The sequence below is a fragment of the Cynocephalus volans genome, chromosome 14 (assembly GCF_027409185.1).
Source record: "Cynocephalus volans isolate mCynVol1 chromosome 14, mCynVol1.pri, whole genome shotgun sequence".
Taxonomy (NCBI): domain Eukaryota; kingdom Metazoa; phylum Chordata; class Mammalia; order Dermoptera; family Cynocephalidae; genus Cynocephalus; species Cynocephalus volans.
The window spans coordinates 61527752-61543896 of record NC_084473.1 but is presented as its reverse complement, the minus strand read 5'-3'; the positions used below and the strand labels follow the sequence as shown (position 1 = coordinate 61543896).

The following is a 16145-nucleotide window of genomic DNA, read 5'->3' as shown; positions in this document are numbered from 1 at the left end:
TGCAACCATTAGACAGACTCATTCTTACCTACCTGTAGCTCTAAAACTCTAGAAATAGAGATGTTAAGGGTGAGGAGGGAGAGATGAGTAGTAGTGCAGCCTTCATGTAAGTACCTAAATTACTTCAATCTTGTACAAAATGTATTTCTTGTGTAGATTTATTAAAAGCCTCTCACAAGAATATAATCACTTTTCCCCCCATGCATCTCATTTTAAAAAAATTTTTTTAAGCCTTTCTAAAGTTTTAAATTAATTCCTAATTGTGTATGTGTTAAAATTCACCAAGGGTTTATATCTGTTATGAAGATTAAAAGCATCTGAACTTGGGCCGAGCCTGTGGCGCACTTGGTAGAGTGCTGCGCTGGGAGCGCAGCAACGCTCCCGCCGCGGGTTCGGATCCTATATAGGACTGACCGGTGCACTCACTGGCTGAGTGCCGGTCATGAAAAACGACAAAAAAAAAAAAAAAAAAAAAAAAAAAAAAAAAAAAGCATCTGAACTTTTTCATTTTTGTTGTTAAACTTAGATATGTAATGATGTTATTTTGCTGAAGAGGACATAAAGAGATAGTATCTGATTTCCCTCCTTACTTAATTTAGGTGGCTGAACTTATTTTATGTAACCTTTTCTAAGAAAATTTACCTTTGGAATAATTTTAAAGTTGGGAAATGTCAACCAAAGACTTAATTATTTTGCCCTAAAAATACGGAGAAGCCAAGAGTCTTTGTTTTTACAAAAAGTTTATTTTGAAACTTTGAACTGAGACAATTAAATTCTAAAATAGATAACATTTGTTAGTTAAATCCTTGGTTATTTGGATTTCCCCAATTTGGAACAGGGTTGGGCTGATATTTAATCATTGCACTATTCTTAGGGAAAACAATCATAATAAGCAATTTCATCATAAATAGAATTGTGTGAGGGGACCGTTGTCCTATTTCAATACAATGTAATAAAGTTAACTGCTTGGGACTGCTATTTGGTATAACAATTTGAATATTATTCTCACTTATTTATTAAGTTAGAGAACATTTATTAGCCAGTATTTAATTTCTTTTTGCTTTGATATATTCTTGAAATTTGTTATTCTATAATTTATACTAATTTGGGCAGGCTTTTATTCTTGCCCTTTTATTAGTCTTAATTAATAAGATTACATTGTTTTAAGTGGAGAGCTTTGCCAGAACAAGATCAACCCTATTAAAGCCTATTAGCAAAATCATTGATATTTATAATGAAACCAGAGGAATAAATATTGTAAATAGTTTGTGCGCTTTTTTTATGAATAAAGAATGAAGTTTACATTCATATGATTGCGATGCTTCTTTTATTTTAATATTAAATAAATTCTGATATCCTTATCAGCAAGAGCATTGTGCTAGACGCAGAGGGAGTTATTTTATAATAGATCTTGACCTTTTATAGTCTAGAGGAATAAGACTAATGTACATAAAACTGTGAAGAGAATAACATGAAGTCAGGTACTAAATTGTGAAGGAGACAAGAAGGAACACTGGAGTAAATACAAGAGTAAAACTTGATGGTAGAAATATACTGGGAAATGAGTGTGACCTTAAGCTTCTCATCTACTCAGTGTTTTCAGAGCATGTTCATGTTCTCATTGATGACATTGGTATTATTTCTATCTTAGAGATTAAAGGATCAATCTAATGAGAGTTATAGCTCAGTAAAATCCAGTTTCGAGTCTGGATTACCAGAATTGGAGATTGTTCTAGTAATCCAAATGTGAAGTTTATAGAGACCCACATCAGGATGGTAGCTACTGAAATGGGGTTGATATAAAAGATGTTGAAAGAAAAATGAAAAGGACTTGGTGGTTAGTAATGCACGGGATAGAAAAAGCAGAAATTCTGAGCCAGAGAGAATGAGTGGAAAGGGGTTGGCATTGCCAGATATGGGGAAGTCAGGAAAGGAAATGAGTGGCAGAAATTTCAGAGGAGATTAGTTAATTTTTCAACTTGTTGAATTTGGGGTCGTGAGGAGACACCCATTAGGACAGGAGAGGGAAGATTGAGAGCCATTGGTACAAAGTCCTCAACATAGGAGCAATATGCCTGGAACAGAGCAAAGACCGAAGACCTGTGGGGCTCAGCTTAGTGCCCACAGTCAGGGGCAGGAAAAAGATGAAAGAGAGATGAAGGGGAGTGTGGTAAGGGGAACAGCCAAGTGGCAGGGTCAACAAGATCAGATGGTCAACAGGCAAGCAGAAGTTTCCTCACAGATATGTGAAGGCAGGGGTTGGAGGGGTTTTGTTCGTTACCCCCACTGATGGTTCCTAATTAGACTTCTGTAACTAGATACCATCATGGCTGTTCCACAAGTAACCAGCCTGTGTGTTTCAATCCTGCAGGTGGTATTGGAATGCTATGTAAGAAAGGACTTGGTCTATACTAAAGCCAATCCAACATTTCATCATTGGAAAGTCGATAATAGGAAGTTTGGACTTACTTTCCAAAGCCCCGCTGATGCTCGAGCCTTTGACAGGGGAGTGAGGAAAGCAATCGAAGACCTCATAGAAGGTATTGAACTTGTCATTGTGTTCTCAGTGGGAATGTGGAAATGTTCCAAGTTCTTTTTGATTCTAATAGTCTGCCATATATTTATGGTTTATTTGCAGGAGGGTTTGGACCAGGTCAGTAGATGCCAAAACTTTCCAGACATCCAAGGAGAGTAAATAAAGTAGCAGTTCAGGGGGAAAAGAGATCGATTTCAGAGTCAGGAGAGTGGTCCCAATTGGTTTTTAGATTCCATTCTGAAAAGATTCTGAATGAATTTTTTACTGATTTTACCTTGTCCTGACTATTGAAACGGCTTTGGTCTGGTCTGCCTTGGCTCAGAAGTAGAGAATGGATTCTGGTGTACCCAGAATGCTCCAGGCCTACCCACTGTCCTCCTGTAATCAGAGGCCCAGGGTGTTCAGCTGCCACTGGAAAGGGAAGGGATCTGTGTCTCTGGAGCCCTGGTTCGGTTTGGGCCTTCGTCTGTCGGTGAGTGAGTAGTAGGCACTGTGTTACATCTGATCATGGCCTGGAAGGCCCTTGGGCATTCAGTTCTCATGGTGGGCTTGGTAAGGGTTCACAGATACAAACACACAAATTCCTCACTTGAGCATATTCAGTTATCAAAGCAGAGGGTTAAAGGTGCCGTAGACAGGGAGGCCCTATAAAGAAAGAAAGAAGAAACAAGGCATGTTAATGCCAAATTCAGAATTTGGGAAAATTAGCTACAGAAGAATGTATGTTTCATTTGTTTAAGAATTAAGTGTTCTGAAGTCATTTTCTTCATTGTGGATTTGGGGAAGAGAGAAAAGCAAATCTTAAAAGAAAAATCACTTAACATTGTAATCACTAGTGAGACCATTCTAACTAGAACATGAATCTTATTAACGATAACCATGAGCTAGCCAAAGAGATAATAAAAACCAGTGTTCACATCATAGGTCTGATGTGAGTAGCAAATATTTAAAATATTGTTATTAAACATAGTTTTTAAATGTTTAGAGAGAAAATACCTCCTAAATTATTGATGGAAGTTTCCATGTGTCCATGTACTTAATCACCAAAGTTACATACAAGATTTGATTCTCCTACTTGTAATTTTTCCTCTGTATACACTCTACCTAGCTGTTTTCTAGCAGACTTGCCTTAAACATTGATTGCCTGGAATAATTGAGAGAGTAGAGAAAAATCCTGAAGGACCAATAGGATTGCACAGAGGGTGTTGTGGGGCTGTTATTCTTCCTCCTGTGATCCCTCATTGGAAATTTAAGTATTTAAATTTCTGAGCATCCGTTTCTGAGCAATCCTTTTCATTTCAGTTTTACATAATAGCAAACTATTTTCTAAATGCACATTTTAAAAGACCTAGCCAGAAAAAGGAAAAGATAGAGAATAAATTTCCCTTTTGTTATATCTATCACTTATGCAAATTTCAGTATGTTTTTTTCTTTTGGCCATGAACAGTGTCAGTTAAGTTGATCCATTCATTACTGGGTGCTACTAGGGGGAAGTGGGGTAGTTATACTGATCTGCATGCTAGAATGAAGAAAAAGGTGAACAATTCGTAAATTGAACTCTAAAGACCAATTTGTCCCATGATGGTATAAGCTGAGGTATCTGACAGGAGCCTTAATTTTGACCTGGAAAAGCAAAGAAAACTCACTGGTGGTATTGCAAGAGAAAACCTCCTTGCTCAGGTTTCCTCCTAGAACATGGCTCCCAACAGTCTGGGATTAAAAGTACAGTCACTGAATTTAGAACTGGAAGCAACCATACAAGCTATTTAGTCAAAACTCCCTTGTTGGTAGAGAAAAGACCAGAGAGGCAAAGTCCAATTTGCACAGTGTGATTGTGGCAGGTCTGACTTGGGGGTTCCCAGTCCAATGCCTTACCTACTATACAGCTGGGATCCGGAGGTCACTACAAATGCTGGGCTTGATGCAGCCAACCTCCCACCCCTGCCACCCCGTGCTTCTCCATGGTGCCTCTCTGGGTGCTCGTTCTCTAGTGGCCAGTGCGGATGTTTGAAAGATTAGCTGGGAAAAACAGTAGGCACAGTTAATTTAGGGAGCATCCTGGCAAGAGTCAATTAAAGAAGAATAGATGAAAAGCACAAATAATTAGATTTGACTTATTCTTTTTGGAAACACTTTTCACTACATTTTTGTCTTTTTTAGGCTCAACAACATCATCTTCCACCATCCATAACGAAGCTGAGCTTGGTGACGATGACGTTTTTACAGTAAGTTTCCACCATCCTTTGCTTCCAGATTAGTTGATGAACAATCAGTGAATGGGTCTGTATAAGGATGCAAGAGACACTGTGCTATGTGACATTTGCCATTGCTGTTTGGATGCCATCAGAGAGATCTCTGTCTTGTCACAGTTTTTCCTGCACTGGGTTTCCTACCGTTGCTCACAGTGCGTGGCACCATCCGCCACACAGCACACCAGTGTCAGCTCTCCTGAACCTGTTCTCCTGAAGACTTCTCTCAGATTTGGGGGGACCAAATGCCCTGGTTTGCCCAGGACTGTCCTAGTTTTAGCACCAAAATTCCCTAGTCCTGGGAAACACCTCAATACCAGGCAAACCAGGACAATTGGTCGCCCAGTTGGAGTCTTCTGTTAACACACTTCCCTCCCTGGCATTGAAGGGAAAGCCAGAAGCACCCTTCCTGGTGAGTAATTAAATGTTTAATAAGAAAGGCTTGAAGGATGAGTTGAGGTTAGACCCAAGTGTTCCAAGGCGGGAAAGGGCTTGGCTGTTTTGACACAGCTTGAGTTAACGGGATGTAACTAGAGACAAAATGATTTCTCAGCTTGCTTCTTCATTTAACCTTGTGCTTCTAGAAGGTAATTAACAAATAGTTCATTGCCTGCCTGCTGTGTGCTTGGAGCAGCAAGTTGCTGTCGGGCAGCATTTTCAAACTCTGGGCCTTGATCCACAATAAATGCGTTTATGTGGTGACCCAGGAGACACACATGTCAATGGATACCTAACACCAAATTATACTTCATGCTCTGTATTCTGATTTTTTCCTGTTTCGTTTTCTTTCGTTTTTTATTATGAAACTATTCAAACACAAAAAAATGTAAAGAATAATGCAGTGAATACCTACACCTAGATTCAGCAGTTGTAACATTTTGGCATATTTGCTTGATCTGTGCGAGTGTGTGTACTTACACACAGACCTATGTGCAGACACACACTTATTTTGCAATCCATTTGAAAGTAAATCTCTCATAAATACTTCAGCATGCATCTCCTAAAAATAAGGCATTCACAGAGGAATTTTAGGGCACTGAAACTACCATAATGGTGGATATGTGTCATTACACATTCGTCTAAACCCGTAGAATGTACACCACCAAGATCGAAACCTAATGTAAACTTTAACCTCTAGCTGATCGCGATGTGTCAGTGTAGGTTCCTCACTTGTAATGTACCGCTCTGGTGGGGGATATTGATAAATGCATTGGAGGGGGATAGCAGGTATATATGGACAATCTCTGTACCTTTCACTCAGTTTTGCTGTGAACCCAAAACTGCTCCAAAAAAATAAAAGTCTAATAAAAATAATCTTAAAAAAAAATAAGGTATTCTCTTATATAATCATAACATTACGGGCCGGCCCGTGGCTCACTCGGGAGAGTGCGGTGCTGATAACATTACTATCCCTATGAAAATTAGTAAGAATTTCATCTAATTATCCACTTCATAGTTTCCCAGTTGTCCCAAGAATATCTTTTGTAAGCTGGGTTTTATTTTGTATTTTAAAATTGTGTGTGCAACCCATTTAACTTGTTTTCCAGTGCACTCATGGTTTGCAACTAGTGATTTGAAAAATGCTACTTTGGGAATACCAAGACATAAGCCATGGCTCCATCCCTCAAGGAGATAACAGGAAGGTTTGCAGAGATGAGATTGACCTATGAGAGTCTTAGAGACTGGCAGAGATGGTGTAAAGTAATCTGGCCTAGAGATGACAGAGGGGCCTAGAGTCAGGAAAGACCTCGCTAGAAGATGAGGCTGGACTGAACATTGGTGGCATTTGAACAGGATTCAGGGAGGGACTGTGTGACTGGGGAGCCACAGGGGCGAAGGCAGAAGCAGGAGTGTGCGTGGTGACTTGCCTGAGCGCTGCCCATCCCAACCTGACCTGAGCAGAGCGTGCGTGGGGGTTTCAGGAAATGAACTCAGTTGTCCTTCCTTGGAGCGGCTGGTGTGATGTGGCTCTGAACAGGCTTCCTATAGTGCTCCGAGCAGATCCTCTCAACAGTTGGCATGTTGCTTACATCTGTTCCTTTGTCACATTTCAAGAGACAAACAACAGCAGGCGGGTTAAAAGGTGGCTTCCTGTGCTCCAGAGCAAAACTATCATTCGCAGCTGCTTCCCAGCTACCTGCCAGGAGTGATTTATAGAATCAGGAGAGAGCAAGAGGGAAAGGGATGATGGAAGCCAGAATCCCTCCTGGTTTTGTCCTTTAATCCACAGGGGATCCACATGCTGCTCTAGGGTAACGCCAAATGCCTAGAAGAAAGTTTAGAAACAGCCCTGCTGCTTCTAGACACTGGGAAACTCGCTGGAGAAGGAGCTCCACTTAATTAATTGTATTGTGTAGGTCCTGACGTATATAATCAATCTCTTTCATCCCATTTGTTTACAAACAAGGACCTATTACTAATAGTACCTCTCTTCCCCAAGAAAACCAAGGTATTAGGCCATCAACTAACTACTAGAAACACACTGCATGGAAGGGTGGGAGAGTCTTTTGGGGCTTATGTGCCAGGTTGCCATTCGTTCACGAGCTCCCTGTCCTTAGACTTTGCGTCCTGAGACAGTAAATGAGATGTCTGAAACCTAGAGCCAGGGACCTGCACAGCTGCTTTACCCACTGTGTGGTCTATAGCTTCCCAGGCTTTGCTGTGTTCTAAACGTTTATTGGTAGATATCTAGAACTTGGAACTTATTATCATAGAAAGAGTATAAATGATGTGATAAGACCTTACAAGTTATGATGGGCCAGAACTATGATTTCTAGGAGAACAGCGCGTGTGTGTGAAAACCTTTAGAGTTGTTACTTGAGGAACTAGGGGTATGTCTTTTCTGTTTCTGCGGCTGGAGCCAGAGGGTTTCCTCTGTTATAATAAGAGGTTCCTTGGGACTAGAAGGACAACAGGATATTGCAGACAATCGACACACAAGAGCATAAGTACTCCTGAGTGTTCCCTGCTGGGGAACGAGGCCTGGAGGAAGCGTGCCACAAGGAGCGGTTGTGTGGACGTGGGTGCTCACGAGATGTGGGTATGGGTGTCTCTACTGGCACTTCCCCAGCTCTCCTGGTTATCCCGCACCCCATCTTGTCCTCCTGACTTCTCAGCACGGCACAGCTGCATTGCATTACTCGGAGGAAGACACCCTGCCCATGTGCTCTGTTGCTGCTCCGTGGCCTCTGCAGTCTCCCCAGGTCTCGCTTCCCATTTTACTGCCCCCAGCCTGGTGCCTGTCCACATCCTTCCTGCAAGGGCCACTGCCAGAAACTCCTGACTAGTGGCCGCTCTGACCTTCTGAGTTCTGGGCTCTTTATTCCATTCGCGTTTCCTAATATTTCTCCCTCAACCGATTATGACTGTTCTTGCTCCTTTAAAATCCCATAGCACTTGGTTTTTTATTTCTCTCTTGCCACTTGGATGCCTGCCCTTTTTTTCTTTCATATTTTATTTGCTGAATGAATGAATCTTCATCTAATTAGATTATAGGCAATTTACTCATCATCGTAGTCTCTACAGCCCAGTAAAGCTTTCTCTGTAGGCGCCCAATAAGTGGCTGATGTGAACCCCAGACGGAGTGTGTAACAATCCTAGATTTTCATATTGTGTTCATTTGCTTTACTGATATCCACAGTGACCATTTAAAGGTGGGTGATTCTGAGGGATTCTCAGTAGGTTCGTGTTACAGTTGTAGCTGTGTTTTCTGCTCAGTCTCCAGTTGGGATCTGAGCCCCCCACATGATCACTCACTGTAAGCCTGGCCCTGTTCATGCTGCCTCTTGTCCTCCCTCCACTTTCTCCCTGCAGCAAAGTCCCTGCACGGCCCTCTTCTCCATGGGGGACCTCAGTTATAATGATGAGTCCAATGATCAATCTAGTGGAGCACAAACATCTGGGTGGCAAAGGTGTGCCCCTCATTGAATATCTCCAGTGTCTGAGCCATTCGGAACAAATTTGCAGGCTGAATAAGGCAAAGAAAATAAAGCAAAAAGAAAAACAAAGAAGCTAGCATTTTGTGACAGGGGAGTCTGGGGGCATTACTAAGAGTTACCAGACTCTGTGAGTGCCTGCGACTGACAGCTTTTCTTTGACTTCAGAGCTGGGAGGACTTGAGAGAGTCAGGGCTAAAAGACCCTGAAGTTTGTTCCCTCTCTTGTACTCTTGGTAACTAGCACGTCTTTAGGGGGTCCACTTACACACTTAGCTATGAACAGGAGGCTCCATGGGAGAGCTGAGCTGTTTTACTCCCTGTCTTAGGACCAACCTGCTCCCAGATCACTGTAGTAGAGGGTGAGGTGAGAGGGTTTGGAGCCAATAAGGAAAGGGATTGTTGGGGGAAGGAGTGGGAATAGAGAAAATGGGCTGTAGAGAACTGGAGAGGCTCTGGATTTTATAGTCATTTAATGAACGGTTTTCCAAACTACTGTTTGTAGGGTTTGGTCCATTAAAATCCAGTGGTTTATTTACTGCTGCAGAATTCTAAAATCACTTTAAAATGTTATTATCATCTTCACAGATGGACAAGGATAATTTTTAGGGATCTTGGAAGAATGTAACTGCAGTGTATACATACTTCTAGAGCAGGCTAATCTAGAGTCCGTGGTCAAGTGGTGTCCTTATTTCAGCTGTCATTGTGCTGAGTGGCTGGCCTCTGGCTCTAACGCTGGGGGATTTGGGAAATATCTGCTTCATAGGAAAATACTAGGGGGTGTATAAAATAGTCAAGTCTTCATCTAGCATAATAAGTTCTTAAATAATATCTGAATCTGAAAATCAGGAAATGGTAGTACAACTATAGCATTTTAAAAATGGAGAGAAATGCTAGAAGAAAGAGCCACAAAAGTTGAAAGTGAGTTTCTCTGGGGAGTGAGATGCTGAGATGGGGTGACAAGGGGTTACATTGCGTTTGATTTACTAAATGCTGTACATGTATTGCTTTGATTCTTTAAAAAGAAAAAGAGGTGGGCTGGTCAGTGAGCTCAGATGGTTAGAGCACAGTGTTGTAACACCAACGTCAAGTGTTCCTCGTACCATCCAGCTGCAAAAAGAAAAAAATAAAGGAAGAGTGAGAGGTGGGTTTCTCAAAGGGGGTCCGAGGGAGAAGGAGGAAACGAGAGACACCTGAGTTCCAGCCATCCTGATTTCCCCCATCTGGGGCTTTAAAGAGATTAAAGGGACTCAGCAGAGGTTGTGTTCTGTGGCTGTGGGTGCTCCTCAGTAGCTGTCACTGTTTCTCTGCCTAGTGTTAGGAAGCAATATATCCACCAGGTAAACAGTGGCACACTCAAGGTGGGATAACTGACAACAATTAGCTGGAAGTGCCTGGCTTGCTGGGAGGCAGGGATAGCTGTAGACATGCCAGGGCTTGGGATTGGAAGAGATTGTGAGTTCATCTGATCCAGCCTCCGTCCTGAGCAAACTTGCTTCATTTTATAGACACAGTTGCAGAAACTGCTCAGAGTGACTTGCCTGAGGTCACACAACTAGTTCATGGTGGAGAAGCAGCCAACACCATCTCTCAGCCTTTCCGGTTCACCACTACTGCTTTTCTCTTTCTTGGTTTAATTACATTTACGATACTTCAGCTATTCTAGTTTTTAAACAACAATCAAATACAAAAGTTATATTTTAGGGTTCTCTCAGGCCCAGGCTGGAGAGGGGAGAGGTGAGAGGATAAATGTGTGCCCTGTGTGGACCATTCCCGTGATGGACTTGGAGCTTGCTGCAGCAGCAAGTGTTATTCCCTCCAGGTCCCCAAAACAGCAGTCCGAAGCTTGACCATTGGAGGACCTACCATATTGAAGCTCCTAATTTTTTCCCCCTTCTAGGGTTCTGCTACCAGCAGAGTGTTTTGTTTCTGGATTTGGGCAGTCCTTCTCAACCGGGATTCCTAATTAAGCCCTGGCACAGTCAGGCATCCATCATATAGTTTAACGAGTTAACTTCTCTCCTGTGTACTGTCCTTTGCAGAATTGAGAAGAGCCACTCACAGCATTTTGTGTACGGCTCAGTACTCTCCCAGAACCCAACTGAAAAGGGCTGGTTTCTGGGTTATGTGTTAGTGTTTCATCACACCTTATTTCTTCAGGTAGGCAGTCCTCCTTCTCATAGGACAAATGCTCTTTGGCAGCAGCGTCAGCTTCTATCCATGTTCTAACCAGACTGGAAAACTTGGTTCTTCCTCATGCCCTAAGCTTGAACCCTTGACATCCTGTTTATCACAAGCTGCATTTTATGACTTTCTGGCTCTTTGGAGCAGTCGTCCCTAATGACATCTGGGACCCCTCCCACCCGCCACCCACCCCTCACCCCCAGGTGTTCTCTAAAGCATGGCTAGACCATGAGGTTAAAATTAAAGCACTGAGAAGCAATTTGTTTTGCCCTAAGTGGGCTTCTGAGTATTTGCAAGTTGTGCTTATTTTCATTCTCGATTATGTGGAAAAAATGAACTCATTGAATTTTGCATTTATCAAGGTTTCATTTACAGAAGCAGAAGAATACAGAAAACCACCACATTTTCCTTTTCTTGAAGAATTTCTCCACCTACTTCATTCCTAACAGACACTAAGGCTGAGGACAAATCTACCAATTTTGTAATGAATGGGGTTCATTTATTGATTTTTTGTGAAGGAATGTTTTTTTAAAGGTGAAGTGGTGAGTGATTCCTGAGTTTGCAGGGTTTGGAGTCTGGGGGAGGCCTGGGTTCTAAACTTTGTTCTGCTGTTGATTAGCTGTGATCACTGGTCCTTTGGACTCAAAACTTTTATGGAGTGAACATATTTCCTTTGAGTCTGTTCACTGTGCCAAGGGGAAGGGAAGGATAGGGACCATGGTGGGAGCCATCCCTGGGCCCAGCACTCTGTACTGCACTTCCACACACGTTACTGCATTTGGTCCTCGCGACCACCTTGTAGGTATAAATTGACACTTCTGTTTTTGCAGATCAAGTCACCGAGGCTCAGAGACATGAAGCAACTTGTGCTCGTTCCATAGTCTGCTCACCCAAACAAAGTGCAAACCCCAGACCTGCATGCTGCCTTTCAGAGAAGTTTAAGAAAAGGAAATATTTATTCAGTAAATTTCAGTAAATCTTACATATTCAATATTACCAGATTCCTTAATTGAAAAAGAGCTGCCTAAATGATGGATTTTAACTTGTATATTGGCTTAAAATCTTAGCAATCTCTTTAGTGGAAATAGGAGGTTCCCCAGTCCCTGCTTGAAATCCCCAGTCTCATTTTAGAGAAATCAGTTGATCAGAAATGTTTTCTGTTGTCTTTACCTTTTTTTTAAAATTTATTTTGTCAATATACAATGTGGTTGATTACTGTGGCCCATTACCGAAACCTCCCTCCCTCCTCCCTCTCTCCCCTCCCACCCAACAATGTCCTTTCTGTTTGCTTGTCATATCAACTTCAAGGAATTGCAATTATTATGTCTTCTTACCCCTCCCCCCCGCCAGGGTGTGTGTGTGTGTGTGTGTGTGTGTGTGTGTGTGTGTGTGTGAATTTATTTATTTATTTTTAGCTCCCACCAATAAGTGAGAACATGTGATATTTCTCTTTCTGTGCCTGACTTGTTTCACTTAATATAATTCTCTCAAGGTCCATCCATGTTGTTGCAAATGGCAGTATTTCATTCGTTTTTATAGCTGAGTAGTATTCCATTGTGTAGTTGTACCACATTTTCCGTATCCACTCATCTGATGATGGATATTTGGGCTGGTTCCAACTCTTGGCTATTGTAAAGAGTGCTGCGATGAACATTGGGGAACAGGTATACCTTCGACTTGATGATTTCCATTCCTCTGGGTATATTCCCAGCAGTGGGATAGCTGGGTCATATGATAGATCTATCTGCAATTGTTTGAGGAACCTCCATACCGTTTTCCATAGAGGCTGAACCATTTTACACTCCCACCAACACTGTATGAGAGTTCCTTTTCCTCCGCAACCTCACCAGCATATATCGTTCAGAGTCTTTTGTATTTTAGCCATCTTCTTGTATCCTCTCTAATTTCTCACAGCAGTGGTTTGTAGTTCTCATTATAGAGATTTTTCACATCCTTGGTTAACTCAGTTCCTAAGTATTTTATTTTTTGGTGGCTATTGTAAATGGGCGAGCTTTCTTGATTTCCCTTTCTGCATGTTCACTATTGGAGAATAGAAATGCTACTGATTTTTGTGTGTTGATTTTGTATCCTGCTACTGTGCTGAAATCATTTATCAACTCCAAGAGTTTTTTTGTAGAGGCTTTAGGCTGTTCGATATATAGGATCATGTCATCTGCAAACAGGGACAGTTTGACTTCATCTTTTCCAATCTGGATGCCCTTTTTTCCTTCTCTTCTCTGATTGCTCTGGCTAGTACTTCCAACACTATGTTGAATAGGAGTGGTGAGAGTGGGCATCCTTGTCTAGTTCCTGTTCTTAAAGGAAAAGCTTTCAGCTTTTCCTCATTCAGGATGATATTGGCAGTGGGTTTATCATATATGGCTTTAATTATGTTGAGATAGTTTCCATCTATACCTAACTTATAGAGGGTCTTTGTCATGAGTGAATATTGAATTTTATCAAATACTTTTTCAGCATCTATAGAGATGACCATATGGTCCTTGTGTTTGACTTTATTAATATGGTGTATCACATGTATTGATTTGTGTATGTTGAACCAACCTTGCATCCCTGGGATGAATCCCACTTGATCATGGTGAATAATTTTACGTATGTGTTGCTGTATTCTGTTTGCTAGTATTTTAGTGAGGATTTTTGCATCTATATTCATCAAGGATATCGGCCTGTAGTTCTCTTTTTTGGTTGTCTTTACCTGATTTTGGCATCAGGATGATGTTTGCTTCATAGAATGAGTTTGGGAGATTTGCGTCCGTTTCAATCTTTTGGAATAGTTTGTAAAGAATCGGTGTCAATTCCTCTTTGAATGTTTGGTAAAATTCTGCTGTGAATCCATCTGGTCCTGGGCTTTTCTTTGTTGGGAGCCTTCTGATAACAGCTTCAATCTCCTTTATTGTTATTGGTCTGTTCAGATTTTCTACGTCTTCATGGCTCTGTTTTGGGAGCTTGTGTGTGTCCAGAAATTTATCCATTTCCTCCAGATTTTAAAACTTGTTGGCGTATAGTTGTTTAAGTAGTCTCGAATGATTCCTTGTATTTCAGATGAATCAGTTGTAATATCGCCTTTTTCATTTCTAATTTTTGTTATTTGAATCTTCTCTCTTCTTTTTTTTGTTAGCCATGCTAATGGTTTGTCAATTTTATTTATCTTTTCAAAAAACCAACTTTTTGATTCATTGATCTTTTGTATTGTTTTTTGGGTTTCAATTTCATTCCGTTCTGCTCTGATCTTAATGATTTCTTTCCGTCTGCTAACTTTAGGTTAGAATTGTTCTTCTTTTTCTAGTTCTTTAAGGTGAAGTGTTAGGTTGTTCACTTGCCATCTTTCCATTCTTCTGAAGTGAGCATTTAATGCAATAAGTTTCCCCCTTAGTACTGCTTTTGCAGTATCCCACAGGTTTTGGTATGACGTATCATTATTTTCATTAGTTTCAATAAATTTTTTGATTTCCTGCTTGATTTCTTCTTGGACCCATATGTCATTAAGTAGAATGCTGTTTAATTTCCATGTGTTTGTATATTTTCCAGAATTTTGTTTGTTATTGATTTCTAGTTTTAATACATTGTGGTCTGAGAAAATACATGGGATAATTCCAAATTTTTTGAGTTTTTTGAGACTTGATTTGTGACCTAATATGTGATCTATCCGGGAGAATGATCCATGTGCTGATAAGAAGAATGAATATTCTGAGGTTGTTGGATGGAATGTTCTGTAGATATCTGTCAAGTCCAATTGGTCTAGAGTATTGTTTAGATCTTGTGTTTCTCTACTGATTCTTTGCCTAGATGATCTGTCCAATATTGACAGTGGGGTGTTCAGGTCCCCTGCTATTATGGTATTAGTGTCTATTTCCTTCTTTAGGTCTAACAGAGTTTGTTTTATAAATCTAGCTGCTCCAACATTGGGTGCATATATATTTATGATTGTTATGTCTTCTTGATGGATCAATCCTTTTATCATTACGTAGTGTCCCTCATTGTCTCTTTTTATGGTTTTTAGTTTCAAGTCTATTTTATCAGGTATAAGAATAGCTATGGCAGCTCATTTTTCTTTTCTGTTTGCATGGTAAATCTTTTTCCATCCTTTCACTCTTAGTCTTTGTGAGTCTTTATGGGTGAGGTGGGTCTCTTGAAGGCAGCATATAGTTGGGTCCTCCTTTTTAATCCAGTCAGCCAGTCTATGTCTTTTGATTGGGGAATTTAAGCCTTTTACATTAAGAGTTGTTATTGAAAAGTGTTGATTTATTCCTAGCATTTTATTGATTATTGTTTGGTTGTCTTAGGTGTCTTTTGTTCCTTGCTTTTTCTGATTTACTTTTTGTTTTCTATATTTGTTGGTTCCTTGGGTTATAGATAGCCTTTTTGTTTGTTTTCTCTTCATGAATGCCATTTTTATTATACTAGTGGGTTTTGATTTTTCTTGGGTTTTTATGGCAGTGGTAGTTATTTTTCAGGAACCAAACCCAGTACTCCCTTGAGAATTTCTTGTAAAGGTGGTCGTGTGGTGGTGAACTCCCACAGTTTTTGTTTGTCTGAGAAATATACTATTTGCCCTTCATTTCGGAAGGATAGCCTTTCGGGTAGAGTATTCTTGGCAGGCAATCTCTGTCTTTTAGTATTTTGAATATATCATCCCATTCCTTTCTGGCTTTTAGGGTTTGTGATGAGAAGTCTGATGTTAGTCTGATTGGGGCTCCCTTATAGGTGATTTGACGCTTCTCTCTTGCAGCTTTTAAGATTCTCTCTTTGTCTTTGAGTTTTGCCAATTTGACTATAACATGTCTTGGAGAAGACCTTTTCGAGTTGAATACGTTTGGGGATCTTTGAGCTTCCTGGATCTGAAGATCTGGGAAGTTTTCTGCCACTATTTTGTTGAATATGTTTTCAATGCAATCTCCTTTTTCCTCCCCTTCTGGAATACCCATGACTCGGATATTTGAGCACTTAAGGTTGTCTGATATCTCAGATTTTCTTCAATGCCTTTGATTCTTTTTTCTTTTTTTCTTTTTTTCTTTTTATTTGTTTGTTTGTTTGTTTGCTTGTGTTATTACAAACAGCCCATCTTCAAGTTCAGAGGTTCTCTCTTCAACTTCCGCAAGCCTGCTGGTTAAACTCTCCGTTGTGTTTTTTATTTCGCTGAATAAATTCTTCCGTTCGGCAAGCTCTGCTACATTTTTTTTCAGGACATTGATTTCCTTGTACATTTCTTCTTTCAGGTCCTATA

The 16145-nt window shown here is 40.7% G+C and overlaps 1 protein-coding gene across 2 annotated transcripts in view; it reads left to right on the top strand.

The window, feature by feature from the left end:
• SPRED2 (sprouty related EVH1 domain containing 2) overlaps positions 1 to 16145 on the top strand; it is a 111433-nt gene that overhangs the window by 81982 nt on the left and 13306 nt on the right. For both annotated transcript variants that reach the window (XM_063078318.1, XM_063078319.1), the window contains exons 4-5: positions 2372 to 2540; positions 4697 to 4761. In XM_063078318.1, the coding sequence (XP_062934388.1) occupies positions 2372 to 2540; positions 4697 to 4761 (234 nt within the window). The remainder of the gene's footprint in view (positions 1 to 2371; positions 2541 to 4696; positions 4762 to 16145) is intronic.